General features: G+C 45.5%; 1 protein-coding gene across 1 annotated transcript; it reads right to left on the bottom strand.

The window, feature by feature from the left end:
* Window positions 1-1894: 1894 nt before the first annotated feature.
* Window positions 1895-15726, bottom strand: DACT2 (dishevelled binding antagonist of beta catenin 2). The gene is made up of 4 exons (XM_074580209.1): window positions 15394-15726; window positions 9500-9632; window positions 7778-8065; window positions 1895-4526 (listed from the first exon to the last, which is right to left on the bottom strand). The coding sequence occupies exons 1-4, from the start codon at window positions 15631-15633 to the stop codon at window positions 2728-2730; spliced, it is 2460 nt and encodes an 819-aa protein (XP_074436310.1). The 5' UTR covers window positions 15634-15726; the 3' UTR covers window positions 1895-2727.
* Between the last annotated feature and the right edge of the window lie 1473 nt (window positions 15727-17199).

Raw genomic sequence — 17199 nt, 5'->3', positions numbered from 1 at the left:
CTCCTGCCCTACTTTGCACTGTCCTGCTTCTTCCCTCCTGAGCTCCGGTCCCAGTGCAGTTTCTGCTCCAGCAGGGGAAAGCAGTGCTTCCAAAGGGCAGTGGTAGGGAGAAGGTCCCATGTCCTGGAGTAAGGAGGGGGGGCACCACCCATTCTGCCCTCCCCAGAGAGTCACCGCTCAGTGTCATCACTGCACATGGTGATAGTGCAACACTTAACAGCAGGTTCTCTGCGTTGCTGGAGTTCTCCAGCACCACACGTTTCCCCTGGATCAAATGTGAGCACATAATCATATTTCTGTCAAATTAGCCAAGGCATAGGATGATGACATTTGTGCCAGCTTTATGCTTTTATGTTGGCTTTATGGTGGCTGAGAGGACAGACATTATCTGACCTGGCAGAAAGTATGAGCAGTAGAGGCAGTGATACCTCATCTGGCATAAAACCTGTCAGTACAAAATTAAGTCATCATTTTTCATTTGAATTGGCAGCGTGAGTTCATTCTGGATCAGCACTTTCATCATGTGTCTGGCAACATTTCTGACAGAGTATTAACAGCCCTAAAGCGGGATTTACTGAGTTGTGGGACCACAAACTTATTGTTTGAACTTACTCCAACAAAAAGGCAGGGAGCTACCGGGTGGCAGTTTTTACCAGGTTTCAGAATGCTCATACCCAGAGAAGTTTTCTAGTTAGGAACAATTTCCTCTGCCACAAAAAAAACCACCCTCATAATTCCTATCTAACCATAAAGCCCAACCCAATACAGAAAATCCACGGATTAAAGTTTCATATGTAACTTTTGACACACTCCGCCAAATGAAACCTTTTGTGTAAACGAGAAAAAGAATCCTTTTGTGGTGTAGAAAGTCAACAAGGCATAAATCACTATTTTGTTTGTTCTGTTGCTAGACATGCTGAACAAGAAACCACCACCAGACCTGTGAAATTCTCCCATTAATCCTACCAGAGTGATTAGGACCAATACTCATGTGACCATGAAAAAACTCTTAAATGTATTTCACTGACTGAATTGTAATATTTTCCTAGTTGCAGTAGGACGGTGTTATGCATTAGCTTGAATACTTGAATTAAATGACTTTACCTAACTTTTACTTTTCTCTACCTCATTTTCCAAAAATGATTTGGAAATAGAGTGGTTTAAAAACAGAATGTAGTTTCCAAAGAATAGAAGGCACTGGCTAAAAGTTTAGTCTTTCAATACTTCTGTTTGCTAATGAATCCTTGGAGTAAACAAGCACTCTTTTACCCACAGTTTCTGCAAAGCACTTGCCTTTTGTTTCAGACCCAGTACACTGGGCTGAATGAGGGACTGCCTACATCTCCTAGGCCAGGAATGTATTCAGATTGGGCACTGAAACAGGAGGATAATACCTGCTCTTTGGTAAACTCAGGGCGAACTTCATCTCAGCTTCCAGACTGCTGTGCTCAGAGGAAAGAATTAGGACTGCTTGTCTGAACACACACACACACAAAAATCACTTCATCAGTTTAGCTACAGATTCAAAGCTTCACATAGGTGCCCTCAAATGCATTCAAAACACATTATGTATACATGAATATACATTTTAAATTGAGTGTCTTGTGAAAAAATTGCATCAATTTAAGTGAGTCAGTTAAACGCTACCCTGTCCTCAATACAAATACTGTTTTTAAATTCACTCATTTAGAAGCAGGTGCTGAAGCAGGTTTCCTGAGGTAGAGGCTGAAAGGACTGAGCTATGGCAACCCCCTGAAAAATAAAAAAAGAACCCCTCTGCACAGCGATCATGAAAACACAGACCTGTTTCACCAAAGAAAGCTCCTCTGCATTCATGTCGCAACTTTAGAGTTCAGAATAATTTTCTTTTGACATCAAAGTCAGACACGCACAATTTTCAGAAGTACATTAAATAGTATTTATTGAGTTTGCAATTTCAGGGGCAAGGCTATAATCTCCGTCCCAGCTATTCACACACTGTGGCACCGAGCCCTCACATTCTTTCCCCCATTCAAAAAATGAACAGTAACATGGACGATCATAAACAGGGGGTTTGAAAAAAAATCCCTTATACTCTCAATTTTGAAAACAGGAAACAAGCTGCTCGTTCTCATGCACAAATACATCCGCCTTCTTGATTAAACATAGCGTGTTTTTACAGAAGAACAGACTTGTCCTCCTGATGTTTGGGAGAAGGTATGGGATGGCTGATCTGAAAGGAAGTAAAACTATGGAGAGCACTGAGAGCTCTTCCATATGAGCACAGTGACAGCTGGATGGTTAATGCAGACTTCAGCCTGCAAAGAATTCCTCACAAGAGGGAGGGATGCTACCAAACAGCCAGTTGGGAAGAGCCCCTCTTCTTGGGAAGCCTTCGTGTCTGGGACTGATTCTGTGGGTACGTATGGTCAACAAACCATCAAGAGCTTGCCTGTAAAATCTTACGGCCGAGGTTGTTTTCATTTTCACCATGGTGATCCTTCTGCATAGTAAAAAAAGGCATCACACAATATACACAGATCCATATTTACAGAATAAATGGCAAAAGAGGAAATTACATACAGTGACATTTATGTCCAGGCATTAACAAACAAGATCCCTTGTCTTGATTCAGGGGTTATTCACAGTTCGTTTAAGCAAGTCCTTTTCTCTGCACGTGGGTTCTCTTGTTTTGCAAGTGAGAGCCAGCAGGATGTCTCGCTGTAAGAAACAGATGCTTGCTCTCCCTTAAACCATGGTCATGACTTTCAGAGAGGCAGGTTGGAATCTCCTAATCTTCTTCTTTAGCGCCTTTGAAGCTTTGATGCGACAGATTTTGGGTACTGGGGGAAGTGGCTTGGAAGAGGCCTGGACAGTCCCCGACTGTCTGACCGAACCTTCAGGCCAAATCAGTTCACTTTCATCCCCCTCATCGTAGTCAAAGGCAAGGCTGCTACTGTTACTGCTGCCATCCGAATCGCTTTCGCTGGACTCACTGTCCCCGAAACGGTTAGTGGTGAAATCGCTGACCTCCCCTTCGCTGGTCTCCGCGATGGTGGAGTGAAAGAGGGAAGCACACTCTGCGGAGTACTCGGAGTGGTCTGACTCGCTTTTGGCATAGCCTCCGTGGCGCTGGCTCTTGGAGCGAGCCCTCATGCTGACAGTGCGCAGGACACCAGCTCTCCTTGCTGGCTGCTTTGGCGCTCCCAGGCCAAAGCTACTAGAGAGGCTGGCCAGGTGGGCCTTGGCAGAGATCTCCACTGTGGACTGCCACTTGCGCTGCTTCTTCTTGTTGGCTGTGTCTATGCAAGCTGCTTCGAGGGAATGCAGCGCGTTGGCAGAGGCTCTGTAGAGCTCTGGCCTGGATGATACGTCGGGGAGCCTGACCTGCACAGGGAACAGGCTAGACTCCGAGCACGACCTGCCAGTCACGTCACCCGAATACGAAGGTCTCCGCACAAGGCTCTTTGCTCCGTGCGGTCTTTGGGACTGATTCCACTCAGCCGGCAGCCTGGCAGCCCCGTGGGACCCTCTGGCCTTCTCCATGCAAAAGGCTTGCTTCCCAGGCCGTAGCACCTTTTCGCTGTTCCTCCTCTTTATCTTCACTGCCTTTGTTTTGGAGCTGGCAAACTTGACCCGGACTTGGTGGGATTCTGCAGGGACAAACTGAGCATGAACGAACTCACTCCGTGCCAGTCGCTCATGACCCCCGGCGTTAGGCAATTTGGCATTGCCACACTTTTTGAGGGGCAGCTTTCTGGGAGGGATGGCTTTAGCGTTCCAGGTGTCCAGGCTGGAGTCCTCCTGGCACAGCTGCGAGCAGGATGAACCTCGCTCCACGCTGCTCTCTGTGGTTTCTGACAGAGGAGAGCCCCTTGCTGCCGCCTTGGCAGGATAACAACTATTCACAGCTGACGGCTCTGTGTCAGGCCGGGTGGATGGCTGTTCTTCGTTCACACTGTGCATGGTCTCCTGCTGCTTGGCACATTCCCCCTCCGGCACCTCTCTCTGCAGCTTCCCTTCAGCTTTGTTACTTTCCAGAGAACTCGCTTGTTTTTCCAGCTGGCTATTGCTGCTGTTAATTTTCACTCCACCGGCGGTGGGGGTTATAATGAGTCTCTGGTGCATTGTGGCTGGCTGGGTCTTTGTTGAAACCCACTCACTGGCATCAGCCCGATTGTTCCCTTTGCATCTCGTCAGCTGCAGTAATTTATTGATGTAACCCCCTGGCTTGGCCTCAGTGGTTGGCCTAGTCCTAATCAAGCTGGGACCTGTCGCACTAGGCACGGGTTTGTTGGGAGAAGTTTGGAGGTCTGCTTCTGGGGATGCCCCCACCAGGGAGAAAAGAGGACTTTGTAAAGCCACTGCATGAAGGGGGCTTGGGTAAGGATACACATCAATACCGTTCTTGGAGATCAAGTCGTTCTGGAATTTGGGGTCCATGTTGAGCAAGTGCATGTCTCCGGCACGGGACAGAGGCAACATGGATTTGGGATCTGTCTCTTTCTGAAATCTAGTGTCTGCTGGAATGAGTCTTTCCAAGTCACCTACACAGTGGATGAAAATAAATAACCTAATTAAATCACAGACAATTACATTCAAATTGGCTTATGCTAAAAGTGCTATCTCAGAGGGATGTGCTAGCTTTTCCTAAAATCTGTAGCATGAACGAAGACGACAGTTTCAGTCCTTCAAGATCACTGAATTACTTCAAGGCTTTTATTCACCTGAGCATAACGGAGATCAGAATGCCTTTTAATGCCAATAATAAAACTCGTAGCTTTGCAGGAAATTTAAACTGTCCTACTTGGATGAAAATAAATCCGTGCATATATAAAAATGCCCTAGAATCTCACAGACTAACAGGAACCCAACCAACTAAGCAAAAATAAGGGATTATTTTTATTTCTTAGCAGAGATAAAAAGTGAATCCAACAACCAGAAAGCCTCAAGCTGAATGTCATGTAAATTATCCAATACAACAGATACAATTTTTGAACACTTTTATCCCCAGGACAGGATAAAGACTTCCTCTGGATACATGACTGTAACTCAGAAATTCCTGATATTTCCAGTATGCAGAGTCAATAGAATTTTTTTTTTTTTTTTTAAAGTGGTTAAATTTGAATTCCAGCTTTTCCTCCAACCCTTTTATATCATGTGTCTTGGAAAAACCTATATTACTCAACCAGCTGCTTTAAGACGACTTACGCAGACACTAGATTATAGTGTTTCTTAACCTCTTAAATGCTGGAAGCTGCAGTTGTTTATTCTTTTGCATTTTGCTTTAGTAAGGCATTAGTAAACGGAAGCACTCAACGCACACAGGAGAGCCATTAAAACTCACATGTCCCATAGGCCAGACTGACGTGATTCTAATTTTCCTTAACCCCAAATCCGATGAAAACTCCTCACTGGATCTCTCATTTCATTTGATAAGAACATTACCAGTCTCATGTCTTTCTCCAGTAAGTAACTTCTTAGAGTATTTAATTCCAGAAATAAATATTCAGAGGTTTTATTAAAAGGCAGAAAATCAGGAATGCCATGATTCTATGTGTGGGTTTTTTAAGTCAACCTGAGGGATGTAGAATAACAGACTAAAGAACCTTTCCTTCGAAAAGAAAATATCTAAGGGTAACTACTCAGGTAGGTGGGAGGCTCAGTCCCTAAGATGGCATTTATGGACACCACTTCAGATCTCTTAAACTTTGCAGTACTGTCAAGGCTGCTGTAAATTATACTTGACTGCTGCACCTTCCTCTCTGGAGCATCTCCTGTGTGCTGGGAGGACAGGATGTGTTCTTGTGTGAAGCAAGCCTGTTCCATCCAGACAAGTCATCCAATAGAGCGCTATGGTGCTGTGTTACCTCTGGTACCAAGAGTACTGGAACCATCTGCAGTTAGCTTGTGTTTCTCTGTACAACAGTGAAGACTTCGGTGCCAACAAATCCTCAGCTAACTGATTTCCTGGCTGCTTCATAGCACCAGGAAACCCAACCATCAAATCCAAACATATATTTCACTTACAGTGACTATTTCTGTCCTGTGACAGGAAGCTTTTGAAAGACTTCAAAATTTGGCGTTGTCTGCAGGGCCCTAACTAAGTCACTTACAGACCTGCTACAGCAAAGGTTAGGATGATGATGATTTCTCAAACAACATATTTTCATAATGAAAATTATTCAGGAAATTGTTGGCAGTGTGTAGTAGTGCTGTCTATTGCAGACAAACCAGGAAGGTGTCAAAAGAATGTTGTGCTTGCAGTGTCTCAGCAAGCTATCTGCTTGCCACTGAAAGAAAAGACCATCGGTTTGTACCTGCAGTTACGTGTGGGGACAAGCTAAGGAGAGGAAAAGAGAAATCTCTTCCCCTCTCCAAATAATGCTTTCCTGAAGTAACATCTTGCCTCACTTGCTGCAATGTGGTCAACTTTGCGAGAACCGTGTCTTCAAGCCTACACCACTACTACCCCACTACTTAACATTTCTCACACTGAAGGAAGTAAGGCGTTGTAGCCAAGAAGGTGGTGGTGGAAAAAGGAAGGAGGGCTGAAGGAGGTTTGTAGCCTCACTCCCGCACCCCTCCTTAACATCAGCTATCCCTTTTTCTGCTCTGTCCCTTTCTGTCTCCATATCCAAAAAGACATAAAGACCCTGGGGTCTTAGCGAAATGTTGCAAGGCAGGAAACTTTCTGATAGAACAAGAAGGCTGTAAGCTGAACATGGAAGCCACGGATCATTAAGCTCAGCTCCACCCTCAGCCTCTAAGAAGCCTTGAGAAGACTTTGCTTTTATGCTATAATTTGTCACCATTGCTTCAGGTGTGCCTGCACAGACAGGTACAGAACACATGCTTTGCTTCTGCTCCAAGCAAGGCAGAAATGAGCTAGCTGAGGTCAAGAAGCTGTGGGAACGAATCCAGAGTGACACGGTATTGAAATTATGTTCCCTATGGCTTCCTTGTTTCTATACTGGAACTGTCACACATCTGACTGTCACCATATGAACTGCACTAACACAAGGTTGCTCCGAGGCCATGGAAGGACTCAAAATAAGAAGTGATATGATATCACTTCACAGATGGGTAAACAAGAGATTTGGAATATTAATGGACTTGTCCATTTTATCTAAAGATATGATGCAAATTCCTGGTTGATCCGCTATTAGGCTCATGACTAGTTCCTAGATAGTCAATTAACCTTTAGTGTCTGTTATCCCTAACTGTACATAATAAATTATGAAAAAGAGTATCATCCAAGTCCATATTAATTTGAATAAATAGGACAAGGTATACGTAAGTATTATCATACTTATTTTACAACAGATAGATTGATAAAACAGGTACTATGTCTGAAAGTGTGTCTCCTTAGATTTCTGTAAATTTTTTCTCAGTAAAATGCATGACCTCTAATTCTGAATTCACCTAATATTTTTCATACATCCCTGCACCTTCACACAAGGTATTTAAAAAAGTACTGCAATTTTTCTGATTTCACTAGCAGGTAAATTAAAAAAGTATCTCAACATTCCTTACAATTTTCTCTCATGCACTTGAATTTTTTTCCATTTCTAAATGCATATATCCTCGTATTTGTTATTGTTTAAAAGCTTCTGAGTAAGGAGACAAGTGCAAGCTGGACAGTAAATGGTTTGGCTCTGTGGTTTCAATTAATTCTCACTTTGTGTATAGAAAATGAGTGCTATATATTAATTACACACTGGTATATTAGGTCCTAAAAGTAATAACCAGGATTCTGCCCTCTCTTGAATGATTATCCAGTTCTGCAGTTGATTACCTGTGGAAACTGGCCTCGGTCGGGACCTGGCAGGAGTCCCAGAAATGTCTGTGCTAGCTGTAATCCGACATCCATCGCTGACATAGGTTCCCTGCTGTTGGAAGCTGGCGGTGTGCACAGTAGTTTCATCTGCAGACTTGGGTCGGTAATCAAACACACTGAGCCTTGCTTTAGGGTGTTGAGAGCCAGGCAAGAGACTGGTGTGGGAGGAGGAAATGGACTCACTGTACACAGAGGTACAAGAATTGGAGAGTGAGCAAGAACCGCCGTCGCTCAGGTCATAGAAGCCTGCAGAGTTAAAATAAAGAGGAAGGTATTTCTTATTTACTATAACTAAACATGCTCTGTAGAAGATAGATGCAGAGAATAAAACAAATCTTCATTTGCTATGTGCCCCAGGCCTAAATTTATGACCATGTATTTGGGTAACTTTAGCAGAGGTATACTCTAATTCAACCACCTTTTATTGGGCTTCTGCATGTTTACTTAGGCCCTGAGCCAGCTTGGCATGCACACGCATGCTTAATTCTGAGGGTGGGATGGCGTGAAGTGCAGCACCATCACACCCAGTTCTTCACTGGAGAACGTCTTTGTGGACTATTATGCAACTGGTGTAAAACAGTGCCATCTTATGCTGTTGTAACTTGTGCTAGGTGCATACAAGCACAGCTTGGATGAGAAAGTAGAGTAAAACTAGCCTGTGATCAGAGCTGCCAAGTCTATGATAGCTGGGATGTCTAAGGGCAGAGAACTGAGGCTATCTTCCCTTTCCAGGTCTTGCGATCACTGCCAATTAATTTTGGAAGTATTAAAAAAGGCTCTGTATAAATTCAAGATAGGACTTTTTATTATTCCTCTCTATACAAAGCAAACAAAAGGAGGCTGTTTCCTTTTGAACAGTGTGCATGTGCCTAAGTGCACAACTCCTGAGCTTAAACACTCACAGAACCTTGCACTTTTTATAGGCACTTTTAAGTACCAGGCTGCAAATCTGCATGCTGTAAATAAAAAAAAAAACTCTTTCCCTGTCTCACTGGAGACTTAAGACTTTTCAAAATTGTGTTTAAATAGAAGTATTCCCATTGTCTCAGACTAGATAACAGAAACTGGTTTTAACAGACATCCTAGCTATGAAAGTCTGCAGTACAGTGCTCTGTGAATCAGATCAGAAACCTGAAACTCAATCTCTCTGTCTATGAGATCTTCAGTCAGCAAACTGTTGAGGTTGTTTTTCTCAGTGTCTTTATTAGTAGAGGTATTTCATTTTTATATAAACGATCAAACATTCATTTGGCCAGAGCACTGCAGTGGTAGCAATCTTCAAAGCTTTAGTGAGGTTCAGGACTCTTCTCAGATTCAAGCAGAGCATTGACATAGATGCTGGTCTCCTGCGCTTCTAATAACTATTCTAGCCACTTTGTCAATGGTCATTCTGCACTGGAGAAGGCAATTAACAAATAAATCCGTCTCTTCTTCCTTCCATTTGTGGCTAAAATATCCAATTTAAAATAAAAAAACTTCCAGGAAAAAATACTGTTTGAGTAAATAAGCATTTTCCAATTGAATCAATTTTGCAGGAAAATTCCCACCAGCTCTGTGCCAGATGACTCCTCTCCACCTCAGCCATGGGACACTGTTTCTGACCAAATAATACTGAGAGTTTTGCTTAGCAGTTCTTCAGTTCTCCTAGCACCTGGGAATAAACAATCAAGTGCACATTACCTGAGCTGGGCCGGCTGTCACTATCCAAGTATTCACTGGAGGTCTTACTGACGTCCAATTTCAGCTCACTTATTCGCTGGTCTAGCTGATCCAGGTGGCTTTTCAAGCCGACATCCTGTCTCCTCAAACGAGACTAATTCACAAGTTGAGGGAAGGAGGAGGAAATGAAGAATAATCACAGTTAGAATCACAGCGGCAATGCATGAATTCAGGCCATCTGTGCTGGACAGATTCTGCTCTCCTGAAATGTTTTGCTTTGTTAGGGACTGTTGCAATTGGCTCTCTGTAACAAGGCTGATATAATAGACAAGTACAAAACATTCTGTTTCTCAGTATTTAGTGTCTTCTGCCCAGCCGAATGTGTTCTCAAAACTTTTCATACTGAATATACTCATTTTAACCTTTGGGTTTTTTGTTACACCTATGGCAGGAACTATATCTCTAAAGAGGATGGCAGTCTTAACAAATATATTAACTGCTGTATGTAAACGTATCCTATTGCCACACAAAGTAAAGGCAGCACACTCATTTCTGCAAACCCCTTGGATTTGACGACACCTCTTTAGAGTTGAAAGGGTACACTGCACGAATTGTGACATCTATTTAGCTGAAAGTTTTCCTTGCATGTCTTGTGGCTAGATATTTCCACACATTTTATGGAAGGAGAAGGTGGCATTTGCATTCTGCTGTGAAAATGACTGTATTAAAAATAAATGGTGTCTCAAGCTTGTGAATAATCCTTGAGAGGCCAGCAACACGGTCCTTTGCCTACTGCAATCACTGCCCAAGCTGATCTGAGGTAACAGCTCCCATAGTTGCTCCCCAAGCATTTATGCCATCAGCTTAGCGAGGCAGATGGCCAGGCGTTAGGTAACAGCCAAAGAACCACAGTTGGTTTCTGTCACAAACTTCTCACATGACACTTAGCAAATTATCTAGGCCCAGTCACTATTTAGGCAGCTTCTAATTATATCGCACCTGACCATGCATCCAACAGTACTTTACAGAAAGGTGGTCTCTTGAAGTTGGTTGTAAAGTTGTGCTCACAGCCCTTGAGGGGCCAGGTTTTCTTTCAGTTATGGCAAGAAAAACATGACTTTATATCTACGTTTCAGGTTTAAAAATACAAGTGGCAGTTCTAGCAGCATTTCCACCCCCAAATATGAAAGAAATATAATCTAGGTCCCTCGAACTAATTAAAGTATCTGCAAAATTAAATGACATGCAGAAAATCAAAATCAGTATGTACACATTTTTTACTCCAATTTCCTTGTGTTTGGATCATTCAGCTTTTAATATTTGCATTTTTAGGTTATAAACACTAAAAGCCAGGAAACCTAAGATTCTAAGGTAATCGCTAAATGATTAGAAACTGGGATTCAAGGAAAAGAGAAAAAAGACAGATGTCCTGAGTCCCACAAGACAACTGTTACATCTGGTGATGCTGCTGAGAAGAAATAAAAGGTATTTCTAGCACACTTTTATAGAGAACTGGGGGAACATATAAGACACAAGAAATAAAGACCCTTTTTGTTACTGTCACACATCTAGAAAGGTTTAAGCTCAAGAGGCTTATTACTGCTTCCTAGGAAAACTCATGGCTATTTTCCCTCTTCCCCTTACACATAAACAAAAAGGAAGGGAAGAACTGGATAATAAAGGAGATTTTCTATCCCATCTGAATGATGAATGTATGACCACTTCAGTACTTCCTTATTTCCTTTACGGTAAAAAAGCAAAAACATGCCATGCCTCCTTCAATCCCACCTACTCAGGAAATCACAAAGTTTTGTTTTCACGGCTGGAATTAATTGCTTAATGATTAATGTTTTGCCAGCCAATCCCTCAGCCTGTGGTTTCTGATTAATGACAGAGAGGCCACAAGGCTCTCAGGTATTCAAAGATTATTTATTATACCTCCAGGTTCTGTCTGTGCTTTCACAGCATTTTAAACAACACACATGATTTACATCATCATTTTTAACCCTTTTATGGTGTCTCACACCATTGGGTTTTCGTGTTTCTGGCAGACTGCGTAGCTTTGATCTGCCAGTTAACTCCTTCTGCACTCCAAGAGGAGAGGCATTCCTTAAACCATTTGGATAAGGACGACTTTTCCGGTGTGTTTGCTTGAGGTTGTTATTGCTCTAGTAACCACGCTAAGCAGCACCCAGAACAATAAACCCTAAACACACTCCTTCTCAATTCACAACATGAATTTTAGATGAGACAAAACCTTGTAGGTGAAACCATCTGTTTGCTTTGGGCAATGCAGCTGTGAAGACTTCTGTACACTGCACAACGCAGGACCAGACTTTCCAAATCAACTTGTACTATCGATGGCCTACAGTTTTGGGGAGCCAAATCTGGGATATCGTCACACCACTCATTTTTCAGAAGAACACTCTCTGAAAAGCAGGTGCCTTTAAGTCAACGTACACTTGCATCCCAAATCAAGGCACGAAAAACCACTGGTCATACTTGACTATTCTTCTCAACTATTAATCTCTACAATTAAAAGCGGGTTTTACATTTATTGGTTGTAGATTAGGACCTGATCATTTTATTAATTCAACTGTAGTTTGGAATGGATAAGAGATAGCATTAATCTTATCTAGTTTTGCACATTTGAAATCTATTCACCTTTGGGTCTTTTTGTAACTGATAGTGCAAAGCAGCCAGTTTCAGAGGAAAATTAATTTCACCTATCCCAGACCCTTATTCTAGAACGAGGTGAATTCCTTCTGGAAGCACCTCTTTCTCTTAGTTGATAAAACCTTTAAGTTAGTTTAATATTAAAAAAATAATAATAAAACCCCTGGTTAAAAGATGTTTTCTTCTATCTAAAACTATCTAAAGATGAAAAAAATCTGTGCAAAATGCAGGGTACCAAGTGTGGGTTGTTTGTTTTTTTTTTTTTTCTCTTCAGTATAATGTGTCCCTTCTCACATTTTTCTAATATCATAAGCCACCTGAAAGCTTGCAAGACAAAATCATTGGATTCAAATCAAATCAACCAATTTTTATAAATATGTTCTCTGAGGAAATAGCTGAGAAAACACTGGATCTTCCTTGCACTGGATGCTGCAAAGTAGATGCTCATCTACTTTGACAGAAAAAGTGTCATAGATTTCTTTCTTTGTATCAGCCAGAATTTGCAGCTCTTCTTTTTCTTTTAAGTCATCATGATACAGTTTGGACAAGAGACTAATTTAGCACCCTTCGGATGACTGACAGCAGATGGCATCACTTAACTCTGCTTCGCTTCTGGTACAGAGAGTTGATCCTATCTGCAGCGTAGTAACTTGCAGCTGCCATAAGAGCCCCTGGCCGCCAAGAAGAGCCTGGCCAGGACAAAAAGTGACATGATTGCTAGGGGTAGCAGAAAGCCTGCAGCCTATGCCAGGCTGTTGGAAAGGCCGACTGCTGGCTGTCACTGGTACCTGTTGCTGGGGAAGAGACTGGGATGCTGGAGTGGCACCCACACGTGGTCCTTACGGCATTTGATGGCTCTGCTCTACCCACTCCTGCTAGTGGCCCTTGACTCCTTAAGGGTACTGCCTCTGCTCTTCTGTTTCTCACCTTACCATTATAGGAGAAGCCTGCTTGACTCTATCTGCCTCGTTTCCAGTGCTGAGATGCCTTGAGCGAGCTCTGGCTGATACAACTTCCCCATTTTACATTGCAAGGACCAAAATTTTTACGAATTAAACCACCCTGAAGCCCAGGGCTACAGCCCTACTTGAAGTTGGATCAAGATACACTGCAAGGCAACGCTACATTTACATTGTTAATGAGTTTCTCAATCTGAAAGCTTATAGAGCAGCGATCACATACTGTAACGTCCATGGGCCAAGAACAACAACAATGAAGACGTAACACTCCCTGAGCAATGCTGTGCTTTGCATTTTCTGTTGTTTTTAGTTTTAACTTAATTTCCTGTGATCGTGAACAGAATTTGTGAGGGGGCTGAGTGCAATACGCTGCTCATAAGCCACCGAGAAAACAGTTTTCAGCCTGTGGTCACCAAATTCCTAGGATCTGTGGACTACTTCTAACAGGACTGTGAAAAGCCAATTTTTGAGATATGCACCTCTACTCAAATCCATGTCTGCAATTTGCAGGGGAAAGAAACAATAAAGGTACCAGGTACGCCAGTCTGAAAAGCTTCCAACAGCCATGAGTCAATTGGAAGAGTTTTGTATCACTACTTTAAGCATTCGCACAAGTGCATTTTTGCTGAAGAACCTGCCCCTGGATTTATGTAGTCATCCCTCTCAAGCTTTATGAACACTTCCCTCCCCAGCATCCCCAGAAGACATGTTTCCCATAATTGCACTGGCACCTACCGGCGAAATCAGTCCCTCTCTAGTGGTGTGCTGAGTTACTACCATTCTCCAGACTCCTGCATTTCTAAGGGCAGAAATTTAAGGCCCAGTTTCTTCCATTTTAATGGCTAGTTTCTCCCATGTCCTTGGAAAGCCTCGTAAGGTGACAATAAAGTCCTGATAAGCTAGTCTTCTACTTTCATAGTTTATTTGAAAAATATATAAACAAATGAGTAATAAAAGCACAACAGCTGACATGAAAAAAAGAACAGTCACTATGGTCAGAGTTCATTGGGTGTTTCTGTGTTAACCCAGTGGCCCCAGACAGGCAATAAATGACTTCAATTCTCTCATTTAGTTTTTAAAAAAAAAAAAAAAAAAAAGAAAAGAAATAAAATACAGCCCATAGTTAAAATTATCAATGACAGGTAATCAAGTGGTTGTCAGTCCACTTGACCTCCATTTTTTACTTTAATCAAGATATGCCTGCTGCTGTGTTTCCACACGTGGTGGCGAGGTTTCCCTGAAGGTTAAAGCCAATTTTATCCCGAGATGCTGCCTGATAAAGCTGCCCATGGGGAGTGAATAACCGTGCTGTTTTCACACCTGATTGATAACTGATGGCCAAGCAGGGCCAGTACAGGCAGGGAAAGGCCTCTGAATTAAGTCTCAGTTTACTGAAGTGTGTAATTGCCCGTACTAGAGATTAAAGCCCTTTACCCTTTGATTGTTGTCGCACCTATGAAACTCGTTCCAGTTGCAACTCAGAATTTTTTTTTTTTCCTTTCACAAAAAGAAAAATAAAAAACAAAAAACATGCAAGCGGCAAGCGTAACACTTCAAATACAGGGCCTGGCATTCGGTTGTTCTTCTCTTTGGATCACACAATCTGTGGCAAGAACAAAGCACTCCCGGCCCACGAACCCCCTCCTGGGGGTCTGACTCCCACCAGCACACGACTGTGCAGACACACGTAGGGGTGTACCTACACACCCCCATCCCAAACCCCACAGCGCTCGGTGTGTTTGTGCCTATCTCACTCCGTGCGTCTTTTGATCTCCCGTTCAAAGGGCTGCTGCAATTAAGGGCCGGGTGCTCACAGGCGCGATACACGCATTGCCCAAGTCCATCACCTCCCGCTCCGCGGCCCCGATGAATGAGCGGCACCGGGTAACAACTTCTCCCCGGAGCTCCTGCGGGCTCTGAGCCCTCCATCAACCCGACGCCCGCCGGGCCGCAGCACACGCCCTCAGGTGAGCCCCGCCTGAGGAGAAGAAGCGACCGTTATAACGGCTGCCACGGGGACTGGTGCGGCCGCCCCAGCCGACACCCCCTGGTCCCCGCCGCCCGCACCTGCCCGCCGGGGGGAACGGCCGCTGGCGGAGCGGGAGGAGCGGCGGGGGCCACGGCTACAGCGCCCTTGCCCGCCCTCGGCCCCCGGGTATCCGGCAGCCTGGTGCGGGGCTGCCCGGCGGCGCTTCCCCTCCGCCCGCCCTCAGCACCGCAGGACCCCCGGAGGCGGGAAGCGGGACCCCGAACAGCGGGGCGCCCCGTCCCGTCCCTTACCAGCTGCTCCTTCAGGGCGGTGAGGGTGGCCTCCAGCCGGTGCTCCTTGCTGTGGGCGGACAGGGGCTGCTCTCCTCCGCCCGCCGCCGGCCGCTGCGGCATGGCCAGGGCGGCCCGCACCAGCTCCCGCTGCTTCTCCCGCAGCACCTGGAGCTCCTGGAGGCCGGCCAGGGCCGCCTGCAGCCTCTCGCCCACCCGGCCGCGATCCCAGCCGCCCGCCCGCGGGGCGCCCAGCAGCATCGTCAAGGCTGGGCCGCGACACCGGCCATGGCAGTGGGGCGGCGGGGAGGCGGCGAGGCTGCTCCCGCTCCGGGCCGTGCCTGCGGCGAGGGACGGCCCGCCCCGCTCCGCTGCTGGCACCGGAGCGAGTGAAGCGGGGCCGCGGCGGCTCCTGCGGTTTTGGAGGAGAGGTGGGGACGGGGGAGGGAGAAAGGGAGGGAGGGAAAGGAAGAGGGCTGCGGCTCCGGGCAGCGCCGGGGCCACCTCTCGGGGTGGAGAGGAACCAGTGCCCGTGCGCTCCCTCCGCCCCGTGCGGGGGCGGCTCCCGCCTGCCCCTGTCCCGGGGGCTGCCCTCGTCTCGTCCCCCGCCCCGGTGGCGGGGAAGGACGGGGTGCCTGTGCCCGCCCTCCCCCGGCAGAGACGGCGGCTGGCGGGGCAGCGGCGGGGCGGGAGCGCCCGTCCCGACCGGGAGCGAGCTGCGGGGATGCTGCGGTGACAGGAGCCGAGCCCAGCCCGTGGTCGTGCTGCAGCCGCCTGCAAAGGAGAATGGTACGGAGATGGCGGTGTGGGGAGCGCTCGCAGGTATAACATCTCCCTCACAAAGCTCTGGTACTTGTAACTCCATCCCTTCTCCTCTTTGCTGGTGTTCCCTGCCAGGCACGGCCCTGGCATTCCTCATCTCGCTCTCCAGAAACCAACCCAACGGATCTAATCGCAGAAGTTTGTTTTCTTGTACTGAATTGTTGATTGTCACTTTGGAAGCAAGGCAGAGGCCTTTTTTTTGTGAGGTCAAGGTGTGGCTCGGCCCCCCGGAAAGTCATTTGAAGGGCTCCGGATTTACTTTAAATGGGACCTGAAGACACAGTTGGTCATGGAAATCCAAGACTACAGTGCTGTTCCTACCAAGAAATGCCTATGTTCAAAGCTCCCAAGACAGGCAGCTGCAGCATTTTAGGAGGTAGTTGGCTTGCAGGCAGCAAAGCCAGTACGTTGGGTCTGTTGTGATGCGGAAGGGAGAAGCCACCGTGATACCATACCAAGAGTCTGGTGAACACAGTGGAGACCGTCCTACAGGAGACTAATTTTCTGATGCGTATACTGAAATAGGAAGCGTTTGGATCCCACAGATCCTGAGATTGATGTGTGCCACACTTAAGAAATTGAAATCATTTCAGGAAGGGTATATGATTCTCCATGAAGCAGTGAGCACACACACAACCCATCTGTCTGTGGTTATCTTCTGTTCACCCTGTGGTGTATCTTTAAAAGCTAGCATACTTTAATTTGAATGCCACTTGATGCTGGGATACATGAGTTGGGTGAGAAGGAACCAGTTGCTCTGTCATCTGTTCTTCAAGAAGCCTTCTTTCAACACCATGTGTGGGTGGCCGTTTCTGTCGCTGAGACTGCAGCCAGCCTAGCTTTTCCTGTAGCAGTCCCTAGCTGTAGGAATGTCAAAAGCAGTAGAGAAATGTCAAATACAGCTCCTGCTGGGTGTGTGTGTGTGTGCAAATTATTCATGTGTTTGTTCACCAAGCCCTGTGCAACACGTTGTTTGGTAGTCCCAGTAGGCCCAAGACTTGCTTT

Source organism: Larus michahellis, chromosome 3 (assembly GCF_964199755.1).
Source record: "Larus michahellis chromosome 3, bLarMic1.1, whole genome shotgun sequence".
Lineage (NCBI taxonomy): Eukaryota > Metazoa > Chordata > Aves > Charadriiformes > Laridae > Larus > Larus michahellis.
Note: the sequence above shows the minus strand (reverse complement) of the source record. Positions and strands in the feature narration are given on the sequence as shown.